The following is a 24821-nucleotide window of genomic DNA, read 5'->3' on the forward strand; positions in this document are numbered from 1 at the left end:
TGTCAGTGGACGGATGTGACATGGTTGTTGTGGATCCCATCATACTGATGCTCTGCAGCCATGTCAGCGTTTACACTAATGATCCCTGTGCAAAAACTAGGAGCACTATTATTTATTGGATAGTTTATCATCATACCGAAGAGTAAATAACAATATAGAATTGTTATTTCTTTATAAAAATGCTTATTATTAGAAAACTGTTGATTTAAAAAGTGACATGTGCCATTCTTCATGTATGTATTGGCGTAACATAAGCAGGATGGATCAGCACCATACTCCAGACTGAACCTGTACAAATAAAACATGATATGTAGGAGAGAATCTTGTAAGAAAAACTGGGGAATCTAAAAGAATAGAATTTTTGCTTTTCAGGCAAACTCAGTTCAAATATAACTTGGCCATTTGTGACATGAAAATATAGCATTAATTGTGCTGAAATTGGACATTTTTGAGCTGAAAACATAGTTCATATGAACAGAACTGAAATCCTGTACATTTGCAGAAGTTGCATTTACCAACACAAAGTTCCTTTGGGGATTCACTTTGATTGATTTCTTATTCACAAAGACATAAATAAGACCTCTAAGCAAGTTTTAGCCGTAAATAATAATAATAATTGGATGATGTCACTGTTTTCAGCAACGTTCTAGGAAAAAAAAAAAAAAAACAGATTTGTCCATTATAGAAAGAACAATGAGATTATATGAACAGTTATAAGTTTTTACATTTTGCTTCGTATTTGTTTTTGCATCTTGTGACATATTTATCTACTTATTTTGGTCTGGTGTAACGCTTTTGCATCATTTCGTCAGGTATATATTTATCGATGTTTTGTACTTCCTAAAGACCTATCTGGTAAAATATAAGAAAAATATTGATACTCTTCGTTCTTTTTGCAGCAGTACAGCAGAAACAATATGTTATTTATTTTGGGATTGCATCTACGCACATATATTTTGGATTGATTTAAATAATTTTTGTAAACACCAAAATTGACTGTTCATTTAAATTGAACTTTCAACACATTTTATTTGGCCTTTCACAAATTGATAAAATAAATCCAGAAAAAAGATATATTCTCAGCCTTTTGATTATTTTTGCCAAATTTCACATTCATTGCACAAATCTGCACACCAACGTCCAAACATTACTGTTTTTAAAGCCCTTTTTTCCAATTATTTAGACAATCTGAGGAACATCATAAATTCTAAAGCAAATAAAACCAAAAACCTGTCGAATGTATAAGCTTATTTAATTTGTGTAATTTCTATTTATACCTTGAGCATTCTTTTCTTTTTTTTGTAATATTTTTTACTTACATGTGTTTCTGTATATTTGAAATGTAAAATATTTTGTGAATTGTGAAATTTTATATCTTTTTTTTATGTATACTATTATGTATATATGCTGTTCAATTGTTCATTATTCAAAAAAAAAAAAGATAATATTGTAATAAATGGTGATAAATCATTTCAGAAAGGTTAAATAGAGAGAAAAAGTCATTTGGGAACTGACACTCCAGTAGCTCTGGGTCTTTATGGGTTAAATATATAACTTTGTACACGTAATAAACACAAATCTGATGTAATACAAACTGAAAGACATGTGACAGCCCGTAAATAAACGTCCCCTGGTGTTTGTTTACAGGACATCAGCTGTATGTGAATTATTAAAATCAGTGGCATTTACCTTTAATCCACGGGAAACCAAACAAACTTAATGAACACACTAATGATCTGGAGGTGAGAGCAGCAGTAAAGGTTGAGATCACTCGACAACCTGAACACACACCGCTGCTTTAACACCGTCACCTGCCGAGGAGTCACCATGGCAACAGTCATGTAAATACCACACTGTCTCCTATAGCAGCGGCTTCAAACGCACATCTTTCTGTCTCTGTGCGTGCGTCTCTGACAGTAAAAACAATCATCTCTGCTTCCTTCTCTGACTGAAGATCTGACCAATCAGGAGGCGTCAGTGTTGGAACTCACCTGTAAATGAGGAAACTGGAGATCCCAAAGATGATGAGCGCCAAGCCGGAGCCCACGGCAACGATACCCAGAACGGGCAGGTGACCTGGAAACAGAGCAGAAGGGTTTCCACACTCAGACATGTGTCAGAGCCTTCGCCTCATAACATAATCACAGTCATAAACTATATGGACAAAAGTATGTGGACACGTTGAGTTCAGGTGTTTCTTTTCTTTTACTCCCAGTATAAAACTATATGATGATATTTGGACAAAGTCAAGGGAAGGTAAACATCTAGTCAAAAAAATTAAATTACAATAATCTACACCAAACTTATATTTTTTGGTCGGTAATTACTTATTACTTATATTTTCAGGAAAATGTATTTTGTGAAAAAAAATTTATTGAGTTTTTTGACTGTGAATGTTTGGAAAGTGACACAGTTTTGTGCTGTCATTCTGGGTTCATTTTATAAACTCTCATAAATAAAGTAAATTTATTCCAAATGCATTGATTTTTGACTATTATATTATTGATGTCATATTCTAAACACACAGTTTTTAAAATTAATAAATGCATCAATTTAAGCAAAAAACATTTGAATATAATGTTAATGTTGCAAATATTGTAAAAAAAAAAAAAAAAAAAAAAAAAAAAGTATATCCATCCATCCATTTTCTTCCACTTATCCGGGGCCAGGTCACGGGGGTAACAGTCTAAGCAGGGATGCCCAGATTTCCCTCTCCCCAGACTCCTCCTCCAGCTCTTCCAGGAGGACCCTGAGGTGTTCCCAGGCCAGCCCAGAGACATAGTCTCTCCAGCGTGTCCTAGGTCTTCCCCGATGCCTCCTCCTGGTGGGACATGCCCGGAGCACCTCCCAAGGGACGCGTCCAGGAGGCATCCGAAACAGATGCCCGGTCCACCTCAGCTGGTCCCTCTGGATGTGGAGGAGCAGCGGCTCTACTCTGAGCTCCTCCCTGGTGACTGAGCTCCTCCCCCTATCCCTAAGGGTGCGCCCAGTCACTCTACGGAGGAAACTCATTTCGACCGCTTGTATCCGGGATCTTGTCCTTTCGGTCATGACCCAAAGCTCATGACCATAGGTGAGGGTAGGAACGTAGATTGACCGGTAAATCGAAAGCTTCGCCTCTCGGCTCAGCTCCTTCTTCACCACGACAGACCGATACAACGACTGCATCACTGTAGACGCTGTCTGACAATCTGACGCTTCATCCTTCCCTCATTCGTGAACAAGACCCCAAGATACTTAAACTCCTCCACTTGGGGCAAAGACTCCCCACCGACCTGGAGAGGGCAGACCACCTTTTTCCGGTCGAGAACCATGGCCTTGGATTTGGAGGTGCTGATCCTCATCTCACTCGCTTCACACTCAACTGTAAACCACCCCAGTGCATGCTGAAGGTCCAGGCTCAATGAGGCCAACAGGACAACATCATCCGCAAAAAGCAGAGATGAAATTCTGTGGTCCCCAAACCAGACCCCCTATGATATTGATAATTGAAATAAAAATGTTTAATTTGAAATATACTTTCGTTGTCCATAGGTGACGCTGCTATTTGTCTAAACTCTTATTATTTAGGTTTGATCAAATATTTTTTCCTCTAACCAGTTATTGGGTTGTAAAATAGAGGGATTTAATGTTTGGAGAACTTTGGAATTCTTGCAAAAAATAGACATTCATTTTTTGTCCATCTGCGTCCATCTAGTTTTTGATATTTTTCATTTAAAAATATTTGAAACTTAATGTTGCCCTTTGAGTCTGTTTAAGATGGTATTTAGACCTTTACAATCATGTGTCATATTTGTCTGAAACTTGTCTGGTTCAAAAATCATGGATCAAAAAGTAGTGGGTGGTCCATGTGTTACGCCCTAGGCCACACCCATTTGTCATTATTGTTTTGTATCCCAGACCCCTGTTAGAAAAGTAACACCTGAATTCAATGTGTCCACATACTTTTGTCTATATAGTTTATAAACAACACTTCCTTAAAGTTTAATGGGACATTTTCTTCTTTGTCCATACATTGTTCTTCCATACTGATGCCGCAATGACAAATGTGTTGTTTTCCTCCAGTTTTGTCCAAACTGTTTTCCTCAGCCAAGTGGAAAAGCAAACGTAGATGTGCGATATTTGCATGTGTAATGAACGTCTGGAAATATGAGCTCTGGAAATGATCAGTGACAGTTTCATATGGAAGCGTCACGGATGATGAACTGAGATGGAAAAACCGCTGCAATTACAAATGAACTTTGGTATGAGGAGTGGTAACGAGAAGAGGAGCTGTAAATCTGTTTGGGTTTGTCCCAAAACCTGCCATCACTAAATGATTTGTACAGTTTAGAGCCTGGAAGTGGCCTCCTCCGCTGTCAGCACCAAAGACAATGGATGCAGAGGAATTCACAGAACACACTGACGACTAACAGGCTCATAATCTATAGCAGGGGTGTCAAAGTCATGTTAGCTCAAGGGCCGCATACACCCCAATACGATCACAAATAGTGTAAAACAGTACACTGTAAAAAAAACAAAACAAAACAAAACAAAAAACAAACAGTAAAAAAACAGTAATATTCTGGCAGCAGGGGTGCCGAAAAAATACTGTAAAATAACAGAAAATAACCATGTCATAAACATACAGTAATTTTCCATAATTAAAATACAGTTTTTTGCCCTAACTTTGCATGACATTTATATACATGACATATATATATATATATATATATATATATTTTTTTTTTTTTTTTACTTTTTTAATGTTTAATAAAGAATATTTACATGTATTAAAACAATCAAATTACCTATAAATATATATATATAAAAATAATTTTCATTGAGACTCAGTTGTCCAATCCACTGATAAAAGCTGTATTTGGACAGTTTATCAGTGCTTATACATGTTATACATTCACAAAAATACATTTATTCAACATTTTTGTTGTGAAACCTCCTGTAATTACACAAGATATTTGTCAATTAACAAACAAGTCTGGTTAAACTTACAGATAAATACTTCTTTTACTGTTAATTGTCAGTAATTTTATCTTGTTTTATAATTTTTTTTTTTTACAGTATTAAACTTTAAATTAACAGTTTAATCTCATAAATAGAAAATAAATATTTGTGAAATTATGATAAAAATGTATTTTAACTGTATTTTTCTGTGAAGAAAGAAAAAAATTCTCTTAAAAAAATGGAAATTTCACAGTTACAGTTTTTTCATGTTATTTTACATTTGACGTGTAAAATCAGTCTGTTTTTGTAATTTCCTTGATATTTTCCTGTATCTTAAAAATACAGGAAAAATCTGTAAAATAAACAGTGAAAATTTTGTTAAATTATAGATTTTTTTTTTTTACAGTGTACCCATGGAGTTTGATCAATGTCAGCGGATGAACACACTTATTATAACGTGAAAGGAAGCAAAACATGAACTAAATTTAAGTAAAAACAAAAACAAAACAATAAAATAAACAACAACATGAAGGAAAAAAGCCAAATTAATCGATAAAATAAACAAAACATTAATAATAAATCAACAAAATAATAAGTAACACAAACTAAAGAAACTAAACTAAGAAAAAAAGTGTAAATTATTGGATATATAAGAAATATTGATTTTTTTTTTTTTAATTATCTCAAATCCTCATGAACAGGACATCTTACAGCTGTAGACATGATGTGTCCCAATATTTATGTCCATACAGTTTAGAAACATCAATATTTCCCGAAAGTTTAATGGTAGATTTTTCATCCTCAGCGAGATGAGAAGAAAGTAGGTGGTTAGTTGTGGTAGAAAACTGTTATTTACAGTCAGAGCAGGAAAAATATTTTAGAAATTTAGAGGAAGAACATTTAAAATCATAGTCAAGGATTAAAAAAACAAAAAATCAATGTTGACTAATGGATTAGTGATAATTAGGATATGACTGGGGTTGGACACATTCGAACAAACATTTCTGATGAAAGTCAGACGCTGCTTTAAAACTTAAGAGGAGAATGGTTAGTTAATAGAGTGTTTTAATAAATAAATAAACAAATACATAAATTCTGTTTTTCGTTTTTGTTGTGCCAACAATTTATTTCCTGTTACGTTTTATTCTACTTGAATGGAGCAACTGTAACACATTAATTTTCCTCTGGAATTAATAAAGTATTCTGATTCTGATTTACAGTCAGAGTTGGAAAAATATTACACCAGACGCTGCTTAAAGGCTTAATGGGAGAATTTTCTTCCGAAGTGAGATGTGAAGAAAGTAGATGGTAAGTTAATAGAGTGTTTTAATAAATAAATAAATACATCATTTCTATTTTTCTTTTTTGTTGTGCCGAAAATTTCTTTAATGTTACTTTTTATTGTATGTGAATGGAGTCACTGTAACACATTAATTTTTCTCCGGAATTAATAAAGTATTCTGGTTTACAGTCAGAGCATGAATAATATTATAGGAATTTAGAATGTGTAAAATAATAGTCACGAATAGAAAAAAAAACAAACAAATGTTCTTGTCAGTCAGAGTTGGAAAAATATTATACCAGACGCTGCTTAAAGGCTTAATGGGAGAATTTTCTTCCGAAGTGAGATGTGAAGAAAGTAAATGGTTAGTTAATAGAGTGTTTTAATAAATAAATAAATGCTATTTTTCTTTTTGTTGTATTGATAATTTCTTTCCTGTTACTTTTTATTGTACTTGAATGGAGGAACTGTAACACATTAATTTCCCTCTGGGATTAATAAAGTATTCTGATTTACAGTCACAGCACAAATAATATTTTATAAATTTAAAGGTAGAACATGTAAAATCGATGAACTGGCGACTTGTCCAGGGTGTACCCCGCCTTCACCCCTATGTAGCTGGGATAGGCTCCAAGTGACCCCCGTGACCCTAGTGAGGATAAAGCGGGTTCAGAAAATGAATGAATGAACATGTAAAATCATAGTCGAGAATAGAGTAGAAAAGAACAAAAGCAAAATCAATGTTGAGAGAAATTCAGTCCAAACCATCTCTGAGGTATTTTAGAAGCAAAGATAACAATTTAAACCAAACTAACCAATGTAATAATATTTATCCCATAATATGAAACTATATTCTGACATTAGTCATTATTGTTTTGTATCCCAGAACCCTGTTAGAAAACAAACACCTGAATCCAACGTGTCCACATACTTTTGTCCATATAGTCAATCACAGACCAGTTGCGATGAAGGTAGTGGCATAAACAAAGCATTAACCCTGTGTACCATCATCTGCTGAGCCGTTCTGTCTGACTCCACGTCTAGTCATTAAGGGGGATAATAATTAGACTTGACAGCAGGGTGACATGTGAACTACTTGTTTGTGTAATTTCCTCAAACCAGACAACGTATGCGTGGCCTTCTGCTGCTGGTTTCCCACTTAAGGAAAGGGTTAAATGTCTCGTTTTGACGGATGAAGCTCCCAAAGGTCATACCGTCATTGCAGGAGGGGTCATCTGTGGAGAAGACACACGGTGGGTTATCCAGAGGAGGACCACCGCTGGGCCAGTGGATCTTCTCTGTCTGGGACCAGATCAGCTCTTTGTTGGTTCCGTTGTAATAGGCCACGATCTGCGGACACAGAAGAAAACAAGCATTTACGGTGAGAAAACAGGAGATACGGTTCAGTATTCAGACTGAAGTCACACTGAAACATGAACGCACAGTCACCAAAACACAACGATGGTTTCATTCGACAGTAGTTTGTCTCCCTCTGCGCTCATACAACACTGGTGGGGACTATGTTCAGTGTTCAGTTAAAGGGCTCATATTTATCTAAACCCACTTTTATTCGTCTGTGGTTCATTTATTTGTGTATAAGGATGTAATGATGACCGGTATAACGATAAACCGCAGTAAATGTCTTAAGAGAAGTAATATTCTTCCTGTTCTTAAATGTTTTATGCATTTGTAGATCCACTGTGATCTGTACGTTATAATGTAACATGTATAATGAGAGTAAATGATAAACTGAGGTGGAATATTATTACTATTGCGCACATTTTCTTTAGAAATTTCAGGTTGTTTGTGTTATTCACATTTTTAAGGAAACTTTGTAGATGTAAACATTTTCATAATGTAATTTTACTTTTTTCACTGGTCCGACCCAATTGAGATCATATCTAAAACAAGAAAAGCACTCGGACAGATCCGCCACGACAGATCTGCCCCCCCCCCCCGATCACCACCAAAATTTAATCATTTCTTCCTTGTGCCAGTATCAAAACTTCCTGAGATTTTCATCCAAATCTGTCCATAACTTTTTGAGTTATCCTGCTAACAAACAAACACGCAAACACGCAAAGCAAAGCGATCACGACACCTCCTGGCAGAGGTAATAATGAGTTTGACCCCCCTGAACTACAGTGTGTGTGTTCATGGTAATGATGGAACATGTGCTTCACCGATGGGGTTTTAATTACTAATATTCACTGAAGAGCGTTAAAGAAGAGTAGGTATGAGGACAGATTGGAAGACTTGGCAGAACAGAAGAACCCCCCATTAATCTAATTTAAAGTAGGCATGCAATACGATTAGCCTGTAAGCTGTGGAATCGCTCTGACATGGATTATCACCTCATTTTCAGCGTTACATAAATGGATCCAAAGGTAGAAATGCTGTGAAACTCCTTTAGAAAGAACACAACTGACTGAATCAGGGTTAATATTTGATTTTTTTTTTTTTTTTAAGACGCAGCTGCCAGTTAATGGAGACTTTGCAGCCAATTTGCCATTTGGGAAGAAGACATGAACAATTTTTCTGACTCGTCTGCTCATAATTGTGAAAAAAGGCTCAAACTGCCTAAATGAGCTCTCACTGGACTCTGTCAATCACAACAGTTGGCGAGAACAGGAAGCCAGTGCGGTATTGGAGACGTTTGTTGGACTTTTACTCCACTGAGTCCCAGTTAAGGAGCAGCTGTTTGATGAGCAGAACATGGCACGCAGAGTTTTACAGACGATTTATTTACTGTGGAAACGGCTGGAGTCGAAGCTGCCGGTCGATGCGGATCTGTGCAAAGTACACGCTTTTCGATCTGAGGGATGTTGGTTTTTCAGCCTCTGGAGTTTTTACTTTCCCTGACAACTGTTTCCTTGTACTCCTGCATTCTAACAAACATATCTGTACATAATATACCTGGTTTGCTTTTTCATTTCAACACACTGAGGGAAATAATTGATGTTTATGATGCCTCATTGTACACGTTCCCAAAGTCAAGGCTGATTCCATTCAAAATAGACAGAACAGCACATGAAAATATGATGCCATGGTGTATGGACATAATTACCTCCACCAAGAGGTACTGGGATCACTTTGCTTTGTGTGTTTGTTTGCATGTTTGTTTGTTTTTTAGCAACTTTACGGGAAAACTCTTCCACCCATCTTTCCCAAATCTTCCCCACAGATAGGCCTAGGCCCTGGGACCAACCCATTACATTTTGGGCCTAGTAGGCCACAGTTCAAGGTCACAGCAAGGTCACAACATCTACAATTTTCCTATCTGTCATCATTGAGCAATTTTCCAAAATTCATAAAAAATTCAAAACGACTCCGATTAGCCTCCAATTTGATCCACCTGTAGCTTAGAACAATATCTTGTATCTGGCACAAAATTGTCCACATCCACTGTGGAATGTGGACTCTGTGGACATTTACATTTAACATTGAAAATCCCATTCACCACACATTTAAAATTATAACTCAACAAATGTTGATTGGAATTGAATATAATTGGACATACACATGACTGGTACCAAGCTTCAACTTTTTCTGCTGTATGGAGCAACCTGGAAACTGTTGAATTTAAAAAGAAATAATCGATCCACACATGCACACCGTTCGGGGTGCTTGGCGGAGGTTTGCGTTCTCTGAACACTTGTATATATATGATGTTGAGATTCAGATTCAGAAAACTTTATTTATGCCATATGGGCAATTCATTTGCAGTTTACCACAGACATCAGCCTCATCCAAAGTGCAATGTGACAAACTTAATTAAATCAGTGCACAAATACAGGATCATTGAAAGCAACTACGCATAAATGCATTTAAATAATCAACAATAAATAATCAATAAATACCAATTCAGACTAAAAGACTAAAAGACCCTATTGGTTCTGCTAACATTTTATATATATATATATATATATATATATATATATATATATATATATATATATATATACATTGTATAAAATGACTAAAAGGGCCTCTGTAAAATGGTGTATATATGGCCATGGTGTATGAATATAATAAAATTACAAAAACTAAAAATAAGATAAGAAATACAATAAAAAACTTACAATTTGACAAAGTAACATAAGAATAGATCTGAGGAGAATAAAAAAACAAAACTGGAAAAGATACAAATACATGCAGATTTACAGTATTAACAGTATGTGATGGGGCAGCTGTGGCTTTTGACCGCCAGTTCGATTCCCCGGACTGGCAGAAAAAGTTGTTGGCTGATGTACCCTTGAGCAAGGCACTTAATCCACCCATTAGTTCCCCGGGCACTTGTTATGGCAAGCCTGCTGCTCCTAGTCTGCAGTGTGTGGTGTGTTCCTACATGTTCTAGTGATGAGTTAAAAGCACAAGTTCAGTTTCAGTGTGTGGTGCATGGACTGTATACTGACAAAGAATCTGAATGTGACAGTATGTGCATCTATGAACGGTATTAACAGTATGTATTACCTATGTAACCGTATGTATATGTTTATGTTTATGTTTATGTTTACGCATTTGGCAGACGCTTTTTTCCAAAGCGACTTACAGGGGAAAACCAATTAAATCACTCAATCAATCAAATTTTATTTATATAGCGCCAGATCACAAGAAAGTTATCTCTTGACATTTTATATATAGAGTTGGTCAAAACCAGACTCTAAGTCAATTTACAGAAACCCAACAGAATCCTCCAGGAGCAAACACTTGTGACTGGTGACAGTGGAAGGAAAAACTTCCCTTTAACAGGCAGAAACCTCGAGCAGACCCAGACTCCTGGAGGATGGCCGTCTGCCTTGACCAGTTGGGGTTAAAGAGAGAGAGTAGAGAAGGGGAAAAAGAGAGAGCGATAGAGATAGGGACTGGGGGAGAGGGGGAGAAGGGGGGAGTAGGGGGAGACACATGGAGGCGGTTGAGGATAAGTGAGTGGTGATGATGAGGGCAGGGAAGAGGCCGGACCACCGCAGCAGGTCCAGAGATAATCGTGAAAGAATCTGTGGTTGTCCTGGGAAAAACCTTATTAGAATATTTAAAATGGAATGTTTGAAAGTGCTAGGACAGGAGGTGAGTGCTAGGACAGGAGGTATATCTATGAACCAAGTCTATATAAAGTAATGCATTTATATTATATGATAAATATTGAAGAAATATTGCATTGTTATTGCAGAACAGATGATTACTGCATGACTCACTGCACATAATTCACATTAGTAGGATTACTGAACATTATTGGAAGTGAATTTGAGGATACATTGAGCAAAGTGGTTGAACATTTTATGTTTGATATTCTCTGTATTTAAGAGGTGAAAACATAGTGTGTGTCGACCGCTGGTGACATTTAATTAGCTACAAATTACTTTTCTTCAGCCCTGAGTCTGCTGAAAGCTCTGCTTCAATAATGATGATCTGATGGAATAAAATCACAGCCTGTGCTGCTTCTTTTCCAAGGGTTTTATTGAAAATAATCCCTCATGTGCATCTAAAATGTCTAAAAAAGTGCATAGAAAACAGTCATATAGATTATATTTGTTTCATAAAAGCCACAGTCATCCTTGAGACCATTGTGTATAAACTGAAAATAAAGACTTTATCGATGTTTCAAAGACGTCAGTATAATACGGAGCAGTAAGTCTTGTGTAAAATCTGATTGGACTTGATTAATGATGAGATTTTGTAACTAAAACTAAAACCCGGTTGTTCTCTGTGTGATTGTTTGCATGTATTTTTACCACGTATCTGTGCAGCATCTGTTGCCCTGCTGTGAAACTTGACTCCTAACTACCCGGAGGAGTCTGTATTTTTTCCTGCCCTGCCGCGTCCTCTCTGCTAAAACCTCGAAGGCCGCCACCCTGCAGAGGGTCATCAAAACAATGCAGAATGTGATGGGTGAGGGGGCAAGGGGGCGCCAAACGCTGGGTCGAAAATAGCTGCAGAATTTCACTTCCCAGCCTGTATTTATACTGAAATGCATCGACTAAAACCTCCTCCAACCGCTCGCTCATTCTGGTTTTCACTGTGAAAACCTCCAAGTCAACCATCAGGCTTCAGGTTTCTGTTCGTTAATCGATGTATTGACGTTTAAAAAGACATGTTTTATCTCTGATCACATGTAGAAAGGGTTTAGAGCTATTGTAACCCATCGAATCTGCCTAAAATATAATAATAAAACAGGGTTATTCAAAAAGAATGAACCGATTTCATGATGCACTGCATCAGTTCTCAAGTATCATCATGGAATGAGTCAGTGACCGTTTGAAAGAGGAGTTTTCTGAGTTTTGAACGGCTAACCTCAATGACCTTAAACATCGATCTGTTCTATTCTATTCTATTCTATTCTATTCTATTCTATTCTATTCTATTCTATTCTATTCTATTCTATTCTATTATGTTCTATTCTGTTCTGTTCTATTATTTCTATTATCCTCTATTCTACTATTTCTATTACATTCTATTCTATTATGTTCTATTCTGTTCTGTTCTATTATTTCTATTATCCTCTATTCTACTATTTCTATTACATTCTATTCTATTCTATTATGTTCTATTCTGTTTTGCCTATTCTATTCTATTCTATTCTATTCTATTCTATTCTATTCTATTCTATTCTATTCTATTCTGTTCTGTTCTGTTCTGTTCTATTCTTGAACCCTTGAACCACATATGTTCTATAGATGCAAAGTGGAGTTCCTCATGTTTTCAGTGACATTCTGTGTCTCTTCTTTGTTCGTGTTTAGACATTTAACATTGTGCAAAACTGATTCATCAGAATTTCCTACTTTGAGCCAACAAATGGATCTAATTTGCTCGAGAAATGCAGCAAATTAGAGCAGACAGTAATTTATTTACAAGTCTAAAACATCTATATTCAATTTTCTAAACAAGAGAAAAAATAAATAAATACAGTATCAGTTTTGACACTATTATTATTATTATTATTTTTGGGGACAATAGCAACTGTAAATGAAGTGGATGAAATCAATTTAGTACTGAATCAGATGATGTTTGACAGTTGATTCTGACCAACACTATAGAAATATTTTAGAAAACTGAATAAATAATACAGGTGAGGCACCACAAAAACTCTTCAGAGGGTTAAAAGCTTCAGTATTCCAAAAAACAAACAAACAAACAAACCATGCAGAACCAGCTCTGAGGCTAATATTTGCAGACACACATTCGCTGAGTTTCTGATACATTTGGTTGGAAATCTGCAGAATGTGTTCACAAAGTCAACTTCAAATGGGATTAAAAAGAGCAATTAAAGTAAGAGTCACAGAAATGGGTCAAAATACCAGGTCATAAGACTTCAGAGAGAAAAGGGACACAGTTTAGAACCAGACTCTGGAAAGTAAAGGGTCCAGTGGTTCTGGTCCGATTCTGATGATGCCTTCAATGAACCCGTTAACTACACGGACCGTCCACCATGCACCGAAGTCAAACCCAGAGGACAAATGAGTCCAGGAAGTCCCCGGAGGCACCCTCTGAGGACCTCTGTGAAACTGTAACTGAAGTCAAATGGAACTAACCCAGTTCTGCTCCTGGCCTCGCTGCTGCAGCCGCTCACAGGAGTGTTTGCAGAGCGAAACATGCACAAATATTTTCATCAGACTCAGAGGGAAATTTGAGGTTTTATGCATCTTATCATTAAAGAAGTCAAGACCCCGGAACATCTCCCAGATAGTCAAATCCACCAAGCCAAAGTCAAACAAACCTCTGCGGCTCCAACTACACATGATTAATTATGCTGAAAACAATTTGAAGAATATTCAAAGTAATGAGAGACACATGAAGTGAAAGAGTCTGGACTGTGTTCACGATTCTGTCTGTGTTCATGAAACTTTACATCAGGGGTGTCAAACACACGGCCCGTGGGCTAAAACAAGCCCACCGAAGGTTCCAATCCAGCCCATGGGATGAATTTACAAAGTGCAAAAATTACAGACATTAACAGTCAAAGGTGTTCAGGGGCCGCATGCAGCTCAATGCAATACCAAGGAAAATCTATATCAGAATACTGGAAGGTCTCAGAGTGTGTGTGTGTGTGTAGGTGTGTGTGTGTGTGTGTGTATCTGCGTGGTTCTGAGTAAGGGGGAGGGACAGGAAGACAGTAGACAGGAAGCACAGTTCCACGCTGCATGACGGGAAAAGACATTAAAAACAGGAACAACGTGTTTTTGGCCAAGGAACAGACTAGCGAAAATGGCAAGTTGATAGGACCAATATTTTGGGAGATATTAGTCATTTTGTAATATAATATCCTTACAATCACGTTGCTATGTCCATGACGTTTGACGGGAAGTGCAGTACCACACTGCATGATGGGAACTGAAGTTCAAAACAGGAACAATGCATTTACAAACTTCAGTCCCTAGATATCGGTATTAATATATTAATTGTCGTTTAAATTTTAAAAAATGATTTACCAAACAATTTTTATGTTAGTACTTCTAAAATATAGACTAACATCTTTTCCCAAAAGTCAGTTCTCCCCAGCATTAAAACTACCACATCTAGAACCCGTGGTTCCCCTCGGGTCAATGTGAGAGTATCCTAATAGTATAATAACCTATAAATAATGGCAACTCCAAATTTTCATCTTGGTTTAAGGTGAAAAAAGGTAAATTACACTATTAAAATATTTACATTTACAAACTATCCTTTCACAATAAAATATAAACAACCTGAAATTTCTTAAGAAACAGAAGTGCCATTTTATAAATATTCTGCCTGTTTCTACATATTTGGTACATTTGTGGATCCACTGTCCAATCCAGTCCATGGGATGAATTTGCAAAGTGCAAAAATTACACTGAAAATATTTACAGTCACTGGTGTTGAACTGGTTTTAGTTCAGGCTCCACATTCAGAGCAATAACCTGAAAAAACTGAAATGTCTTAAGAAAAATAAGTGCAATTTTAACACTATTATGCCTCAACTTATGACTTATACATGTGCATTACGGATCAGATCTACAAACACACAAAACATTTAATAACAGGCTGAATATTGTTAAAGTTGCACCTAATTTTCTTTAAGACATTTCAGGTTGTTCACATTTGTTCAGGTTATTCACATTTTATTGTTGAAGGATAGTTTGTAAATGTAAATTCATTCATTCATTCATTATCTGAACCCGCTTTATCCTCACTCAGGTCACGGGGGTCGCTGGAGCCTATCCCAGCTACTTATGGGTGAAGGCAGGGTACACCCTGGACATGTCGCCAGTTCATCACAGGGCTATAAATGTAAATATTTTCATAATTACCTCCGCCAAGGAGGTTATGTTTTTGCCGGCGTTGGTCTGTCTGTCTGTCTGTCCGTGTGCAAGATAACTCAAGAAGTTATGGACGGATTTCGATGAAAATTTGAGGAAATATTGATTGATATTGATACTAGCACAAGGAACAAATGATGAAATTTTGGTGGTGATGGGGGGGGGGGCACTGATCTGCCTTGGCGGAGGTCTGCGCTCTTCGAGTGCTTTTCTAATTTAATGTTATTTTTTGCACTAAGAAAAGAGAAACATTTGGAGTTATCATTATTTATAGGTTATTATTACCTTCACCAAGGAGGTTATGTTTTCATTGAGGTTTGTTTGTTTGTTTGTTTGTTTGTTTGTTTGTTTGTTTGTTTGTTTGTTTGTTTGTTTGTTTGTCTGTCTGTTAGCAAAATAACTCAAAGTCATGGACGGATTTTGATGAAATTTTTAGGAAATGTTGATACTGACACAAGGAACAAATTATTAAATTTTGGTGGTGATTGGGGGACGGACGGACTGATCTGCCTTAGCGGAGGTCTGAGCTCTCCGAGTGCTTTTCTAGTTGTACTTCAGATCATCTTGGTCTGAATGTGGAACCTGAACTAAAACTAGCTCAACATCCTTGACTGTTAACATCTTCAGTGTTATTTTTGCACTCATGGACCAGATTGGAACCTCTGGTGGGCTGGTTTTGGGCCACGGGCCACGTGTTTGCCACCCCTGCTTTGAAGTGTCTCCATATGAATGAACTGAGCAGTAAAAGTGAGCCTTACCCCGTACTCTCCTGTCTCCTGGTTGGTCATCGCCCACAGGTTCACGTCTATATCTCTGGCATTTTTGTGGTCGGTGGTAACGAGACCCGTCACTCCTGAAAACAGACAACATCTACGTTACAGCTCTGACTCACACTGTTTTAACGAGGCACACATTCAGCATTTTTAGCCTGTGGATGATTCAGCGTGCACCAAGAACGTCCTATCAGCACAGTGGTTAAATCCACTCTTGTGTTATTAACATAAATTAGCAGTGTGACCTCGTTCTTTTCACTGTCGACAACTGTGGGAGTGAAACATATGACGCTGCCAGACACTGAATGAAGTCCCAGAGTCCTGCAGGAGATTTCAGGCCATCATTCAATACAAACCGGACGTCATGCATAGAATATTTCGTACTTTTATCCAAAATCCGTCTTGGTTTTTGGTGGATTTTCAGATAGTTTCAGTAAACTCTCAATACTGCACAGATTAATTGTTCACGACGTGTGTGTTTGTGAGTTTTGGTTCATTAGCATAAACAGCATCTCTACTTTTGTTTTTAATTCACAAAAACGAGCAGAAGGAACGTCTTCATACTGAGGCGGCACAGTTGGGGACTGTCAAATCTGAGGAAAAAACACCAAAAGCCACAAGGAGTAATGAATATACAAACAGCAAGACTGAGAAGAGAAGATGAATTCATTAAACTTAAGTCACTGATAAACACATTTTATGATTATAAATGATATAATTTTTTCGGGCCTGTGTTTTGTTACTGGCCTTTTTCATTTTTTTGTTGATGTTGATCATTGCTAGTTTAGTACTAACAAATGTCACAGCTGTTTATGTACATGTCCCTTTTTGTCTGATCTAAAATGCAGAACCCTAAAATATGTAAACTGACTTCACACTACCTTCCATTTTATCCTCCTGTTAGAATTCACATTGCGCTTTTTTTTTTTTTTTTTTTTTTTTAAGCAAAATATGGATTAAGACAATATTGTCCATTTTAGAATCAGAAAAGGTGTCAACAAATCAGTGATTGTGTTGTATGGAAAAGATCACCCCCTACTTGTACATAGTTATTTGGTCATCTGACATAAAACAAAAATATTATTCTGGCATTTAGAGCAGACAACAGATGTATGATATATACATATGAAGTACGAATGTCTGATACTGAATATCAATAAAACATAAATCATAAAAAAAAAAAAAAAAAAAAAAGGAGTCAAAAGTTTAAGTATAGTTTTGGTTCAACTTGAAAATTTTCATTATTTTCTGCTTTATTTTCCAGTTCAAAACAATAGTTAGACAATTTACCCCCCCCCCCCCAAAAAAAAAAAACAACAACAACAACAACAACAACAAACAAACAAACTGTCAAATGTAATAAGATTCATTATGTTGATAAAGTGGTAAAGTGATTAAAATAATCCCTTTCTAAATTTTCAGAGTAATAACTTAATTTGTGATCTGTTTCCATCACAACTACTTCTAAAATTCACCAAAAAGTAGCAGATAATTTAATTTTCTTTGTCACTTTCTGAAAATTCTGCTAAAATTTTGATATAAAGATAAGATAAGATAAGATCTACATCTATAGCTCCATCTCTATTAATTGATCTGTACATATATACATAATATTTACATGATTTGAGTCATTGTTCAGCAAATATGGAAATATTTCTCCTTGATTAATTAACTGTTCTTTGATCAAAACCAGCAGTTTTGACCTGTTACCTTTAGTAAATTAGCAAAAATATAGAAATCTGCAACCAAACAATGAGTTTAAAAGAGATGGAGATTAACGGGAAGTTTCTGCTTCTTCAATGATTATGTTTTTGCAGGATGAAAATAGCACGAAAACCAACTACATCAGACTGATCGGTCATAATGTCAGACTGAAGGGGTTATTATTAATCCAATACTGTTCTTAAATTCCATCTAAATGCCTGCTTCATGTTTCACACATATAAATGATTCGCTGTACAAACTCTGCTGTGTTATATTTATTTCTAAACCATGTAACCACCGGAAAAATGAGCGGAGTTCACATTGAATATCATAATTTGTCATAATTACTGTAAACACAACCCCACCTGCATCAGCGGTTTGTATCTGGCTCTGCAGCCATTGGCTCGTCTGCTGCAGATACTGTATGAACCAGCTAAAATGACTGACTTCCCCACACCCTCTGATCTATATTCCACCTTTGCACTTTACATTGCAGCACCTATGTGGACCAGAATAGCATGTATGCTCGGAAACACCCACACAGTCCATGCACACAAGACCTCCGACTTTGCACATATCGTAGCAATTGAAATAGTCCAATTACCTCCATGTAACATGTCTGAAAACAGCTCACTGGCACCAATTACAGAGCCATTTTCCTCGTTCATTTATCCTTTATTTAGCCCAGAGATTCCAGATCTGCAGGGCATGCACTCTGCAGGAAAAAACAGGTTTAGAAACTAAGCCCGGTAGTGAAAGTGAAACATAGAAAGCAAAGAATAACTTACTGCCGGGCAATATTCAAGAAATGTTTTGTGAAAGAGAGGGAGGCAATGATTTAAGGGGAGAGTTAAATTTAACCCTTTCATGCATAGTGGTCACTACAGTGGACAGCTGTTCTCTTGTATATTCATGGATTTTGTTGTTTTAGTTCCATATCAGTGAACACAGTGGACGCTCACACTGCAAAAATGTAAATCTGACCAACTGTATTTTTCTCATCTCTAATTCAAATATCTCATCACACTTAAAATAAGACATAATCACCTAAAGAGGAACTTTTCAGTGAGATATAAGAACTTATTTTTAGACAATAGATCTGCAAAATCTTATTTCAAGAAATCTTACCAAGATCATTTTCACTTGTTCCATTGGCAGATTTTTTTTGCTTGAAAAAAATGTTACTCTTTCGGTGATTATGTCTTATTTTAAGTGTGATGAGATATTCTGACTAGAAATGAGAAAAATACACTTGGTCACATTTAGATTTTTGCAGTGCATGCACCATCCCATACACTGCAATTCATACTGTTCCTGTAACTTTGCTGTTCTTTCTAAACCTGATCTGCACTAATATGTTTAAGTGTAAATCAGTTGCTTGTTATTGTTATTAAACTGTAAGTAACAGTTTTGGGGTTTTTTTGCATATCATTTCAATGATGTGAGTAATGACTAGTTTTTGTGTATGTTAAAATGTGAGAAAACATCAGATTAGCTGCATTAAAAATGTTTTCATTTCATAGTTTTCACATAGTTTATCAATAAACACATTTTTTTGCTTCAAAAATTAAATGCATGCTGTCCAGCTGAGTGGACATTTATGCCACTCCTTGAAAAATGGGTTCATAAAAACGATTTCAATCGCATTGTTTTTTTAATGCCTCGAGGAATAAAAACACTCAGGAAAAGAAATCTTGATTAAGGCTCTTATAATTCAAGCATGAAAAGGTTAAAGATTCATAAAGTGCGCACTATGTTATAAAGTTTCTGTATCACCATCTGTGGAGTAAAACTGTGTGTGGAGATTAAACAAATATCCAACATAATTCAGTTTTAAAAAAGATATAAAGAATTGATTCTTGTGAGGTACAGTAGTTAATAATGACAATAAGAGCTTTTGTTTGTGTATGGATAATGCTGATTTGATAAATATGCTGTAATTCAGTGTTTTTCAACCTTGGGGTCGGGACCCCATGTGGGGTCGCCTGGAATTCATATGGGGTCACCTGAAATTTCTAGTAATTCTAGTCTAGTAATCTAGTAATAAAAAAAATGCAAATAAATTACTAATAAAAAATATTTTTTAATGATTTAATATATATTTCATTATAATTAAAACACCACACATTTTTGCTAATAAAAATCCAGTTCAAATAAAATGCAGGATATAAAATCTGAGAGGGCGTATCTTCATTGACCCGATCATGTGATCGCATTCGTTACTACGCTTCAACCTGCCCAGACACAGTCGAAACCAGACCAAACAGAGAATGGAAAGATTTCTTCACCCGTCTGGCCTTGCTAAGACATCCCCAAGAAAAAAATGTCTCCATTTTGAATGTCTGGGGTTGTCAGAAATTTGTCATGTTAAAATGGGGTCACGAGCCAAAAAAGGTTGAGAACCACTGCTGTAATTACTGAAGAAAATTATTGAATTGTTGAGTCTGTTTGTGTGACTGTACTGCCATGATGATATTGTTGTGTATAATTCAAATACTGCATTATGTATTAGTTGTGGCTGAATGCTAAAATTAGGAAAAATTTATTGTTTGATTCTTATATTAAGTTAGTGATAAAGGTGTAAAAGCACTTGAGGGGTTGAATTAAATAAGTTTTTACTTCTTCCTACTCTTTTTCGACCATATGTAAAATTCAGACTTGCACATACTTGAAGATAGATTTTGTTCATTTAAATGTTATGTTGTTTTTGTCTAATTTTGCTTTGTTTTGTTTTATTTCTTTAAATGTTCTAAATAAATAAATAAATAAATAATACATTTTCTATTGCTGCCCCAACCCTCTGGAATTCTCTCCCACCTACCATCCGACACTGCTCTTACCTCAACATCTTCAAATCCCTTTTAAAAACTCACTTATTTAAGATTGCTTTTAATGTTTAACTGTTTCATATTTATATACCTGCCTTCTGCACCTGCTTTTAACTGTTTTTAATGTGTTTAGTTTCTGTTTTTTTATCTACTGTATGTAAAGTGTCTTTGAGTTCCATGAAAAGCGCTATACAAATAAAATGTATTATTAAAATCTATTAAATAAAAATAAATTAAAAATCTATACCGGTGCTATCCATGGCTCATAACCTACAACACATTTATGTAAAAGCAGCAACACGTTTCTTTCATAGCAGTTTGTAAAATACTGGGGTTTTTTGCAGCTCATTCTATACCAACGGTGCATAAAAACAGAATCTGCAGAACTCTGACTTCCCCCTGGGAACATTCAGAGGAATTCAAGGAGGCAATCTAGAGCTGTAGTCACTGATGTGATGAGGTTAAGAGGCTGGAGATGGAAGTAATGCCTTAACATGTCTATGGTTAAGAGAGGACCGACCTACAGGTTCATTCAGATTCAGGGAGTTAGTGCTGGTCACAAAGTAGACTGCAGAACCATACAGAGAGTCCAGTCAGGACAAAGCTCCACGCATTTAACTCACACTGCCATAATCTAATAAAGATTAAAAAAAAAACACAAGTATTGCAAAATTCTCCCTCTGGACTCTGAATAAAAATGATAAAACACCAGGTGTAGTCTTAGTGTACACATATAAAGCCAATTTTTCATCAGTTTCCATCTGACTACTGACTCTTTAAGTGTAGGCTATAAAATATAAAATAATAAATCATATAATTGGTGTTGTTAATGGTGCATTTACAAGGCTTTTGCTTCAGTAAAAACAACAAAATGCAACTTTGTTAAAACATCCATCATAATGTCATATTTTCACAAATATCGTTAGCCTCATTAGCATAATTGCCAAAGTCATATTTTTTTCGCCAAATTGTGATATCTGCATAAAATGAAGCAGCAGTGTTAGGAGAGTAAAGTCACGCAGATATCACAATTTGGCCAAAAATATGACTTAGGTAATTATGCTAATGAGGTTAACGATATTCTACATCAGTGGTTCTCGACCTATTTTGAATAAACGCAATGTTGTGTAGATTTGTTGTTGGTATTATTTGGGCGGTCATTGTTTATGATATTCTGTTCATGCTTTCTTTTCTTATATTCCTCATGTAATAGATCTAATTTATTTGATTTTATTTTATTGTAATTTTGTTTGTTTGTGGGGTTTTTTTTCCTTTCTCTTCTGCCCAGTTTACTCACTTCTCACGTTCTAGTTATTGTTACCATTATAATTATCACCATGGCTGTTATTGTTTGTATTGTTGATATTTTCTTGTGAGGGTCTTCGCCACCTTCTTCTTCCTTGTCTCTCTCCCACCCCCCCAGACTACCATTCTGCTGTCATGATGCTGGACGACACAAGTTTAAAGAAAAAAAAACAAAAAAAAAAACTGAACAAACACCCCTTTATGCTATTATGAGCCTCCTGCTGTGGGGATGGGGGGTTGGAGTCGGTCTGAGGGAGTTTATATATGTATGTATGTTGCATAGGCCCTCGCGACCAGGGGGGTGACATGCGATGTACATTTATAACTACTGCTGGACAATGATTAAAAATTTTTAATTGCAATTAATTGCATGGACTTCTGTGATTAATCACGATTAATTGCATAGTTATATGGGGGGGGTAGGGTGGGGGGTTGCCGGCATCAACAGTGTGTATTGCCTTTAAGTGATATTTCAGACTCAAAATACTCCGGTGATAAAAATAATTCCACATTGCAGTGCTTCCAAACAACGGTGTCCTTCTCATCCCCACCATCTGAAGACATTTAAAATGAAAACATCCATGGAAAGGACAGCTACTTTTCTCCATGTTCATGTCCCCACCAGTTTATTTCCGGTTGTGAGTGACTGACAGGAGTCTTAAGCCCACTAATAAGTACTAATACTAATAAGCCCAATAATATGTGATGTTCAGTTGTTCAAAGCAAGCAAAGGGGGCCCTCTAGTGGTCGGAATAAATTGCACTAACGTGTTTTGTCCTTTCGGTGTTACCGTAGCCAGTTCGGACATAAGAAGGAACTAACAGACACGCTTCTTTCACTCTGTTTGTATAGCCCTAAAAACGTTTGCCTGTGAGTATTTTATGTTCAGTTGTAAAAATGAATAGTATAAAATATCTCTGATGTGAACCTTTGTTGCTGGATAAAAAGACGTTGCAAATCTTAAATTTATCTGTAAATGCTAATTGTTGGCGTGTCTATGGATTTTCCCATTCAAGTTAGCATAGAGCTAGCGGTCTTTTTCACATTCATTTAAATGCATAATGCCATGTAAATGTACTAAGGCAGTGAACAGAACTCAGACATATTTTGTTTGTATGTTGCAGTTTTACAGTGAGTCTCAAGTAAAAAATTTGGACAGAAGTTTTTGGTGTCCGGCTTTTCTTGGGAAACCTGTTGTCTATCTGCCGAGCTAATCGCTACACGCACACAAGCAGAGCAGAAGCAGAAGAATAGGAGTTATAAAAAAACGGCATTAACAGGAGATTTAAAAAAAATTGTCGCCATTATTTAATGAATGCGTTAACATGGTAATAATGCGTTAACTTGCCCAGCCCTAGTTATAACCAAAGACGGGGGGAGACATAGCTCAACAAGTGCCACGACGTACCTTATTGCAGAGGAGCGGGGAGGCACGGAAATTCGCCATTGACATAACATGCTGCTTGATATTGATACTTATACAGGCTAACGCCCCCCCATTTCAGTCTCAAGGCCCCCCTCTTGGTACCACCCCCCTTGAGAAACACTGCTCTACATGCATCTCAAAGCTTTCCTTGTTTTTCTCATCATCTGAATAAGTGAATATCTAGTTATAACATAGAAGTACGCATAAAATAAGATATTATTGTAATTAATTGATTATCATGATAAGAAGATATTATCACCCTTATTGATCATTGTCTTTGTAGTAAAAAATTTAAAGTGCATATAAATATTACAGTTTATATTAAAAACAGCTGATTATGCAAATCTGATTGTGTGTGAGGTGACCAGAAACGTGAATGTGAATGGTTTGTATGGGTGTTTTGTGTTATTGTAAAAATATACAGAAAAAAGTGTGTTAACAAAGCAAAGAAAGAGGATTTACTTTAATTAGGAGTTTGTAAAAAGGGATGGGAGTCAATAAGTTGTACTTCTTCTCACTCCTTTTCAAGTGCAGAAAACATTTTTTGACGATGTTACATGGTTCTTTGTTATCTGATGATTCTATGTGCTCCAAATAAAACGTAACTAACTACCTAAATTGTTGTGAGCGACCAGCCTTCCACACTGTAAAAAAAAATCTGTAATTTAACAGAATTTTCACTGTTTATTTTACAGATTTTTCCTGTATTTTTAAGATACAGGAAAATATCAATGAAATGACAAAAATAGACTGTGATTTTACATGTCAAATGTAAAATAACAGAAAAAAACTGTAACTGTGAATAACTAAAAAATTTAGATGTTTTAAAAGAATTTTTTTCTTTTATCACAGAAAAATACAGCTACAATACATTTGCAAATGTATCATAATTTCACAAATATTTATTTTCTATTTATGAGATTAAACTATTAATTTAAAGTTTAGTACTGTAAAAAAAATAAATAAATAAAATGACATAAAATTATTGACAATTAACCGTAAAAGAAGTATTTGTTCTGTCAGTTTAACCAGACTTGTTTGTTAACTGACAAACATCTTGTGTAATTACGGGAGTTTTCACAACAAAAATGTTGAATAAATGTATTTTTGTGAATGTATAGCATGCATAAGCACTGATAAACTGTCCAAATACAGTTTTTATCAGTGTATTGTACAACTTAGTCTCATTGAAAATTATATATATATATATATATATATATATATATATATATATATATACATGTGTGTGTGTGTGTGTGTGTGTGTGTGTGTGTATATATT

General features: G+C 35.8%; 1 protein-coding gene across 1 annotated transcript in view; it reads right to left on the bottom strand.

The window, feature by feature from the left end:
• Window positions 1-24821, bottom strand: part of npr2 (natriuretic peptide receptor 2) — a 163654-nt gene that overhangs the window by 94954 nt on the left and 43879 nt on the right. Inside the window, exons 5-7 of the mRNA XM_030150480.1 lie at window positions 16263-16357; window positions 7441-7576; window positions 1992-2076 (exon numbers count right to left, since the gene is read on the bottom strand). Of these exons, the coding sequence (XP_030006340.1) occupies window positions 1992-2076; window positions 7441-7576; window positions 16263-16357 (316 nt within the window). The remainder of the gene's footprint in view (window positions 1-1991; window positions 2077-7440; window positions 7577-16262; window positions 16358-24821) is intronic.

This window comes from Sphaeramia orbicularis, chromosome 12 (assembly GCF_902148855.1).
Source record: "Sphaeramia orbicularis chromosome 12, fSphaOr1.1, whole genome shotgun sequence".
NCBI lineage: Eukaryota > Metazoa > Chordata > Actinopteri > Kurtiformes > Apogonidae > Sphaeramia > Sphaeramia orbicularis.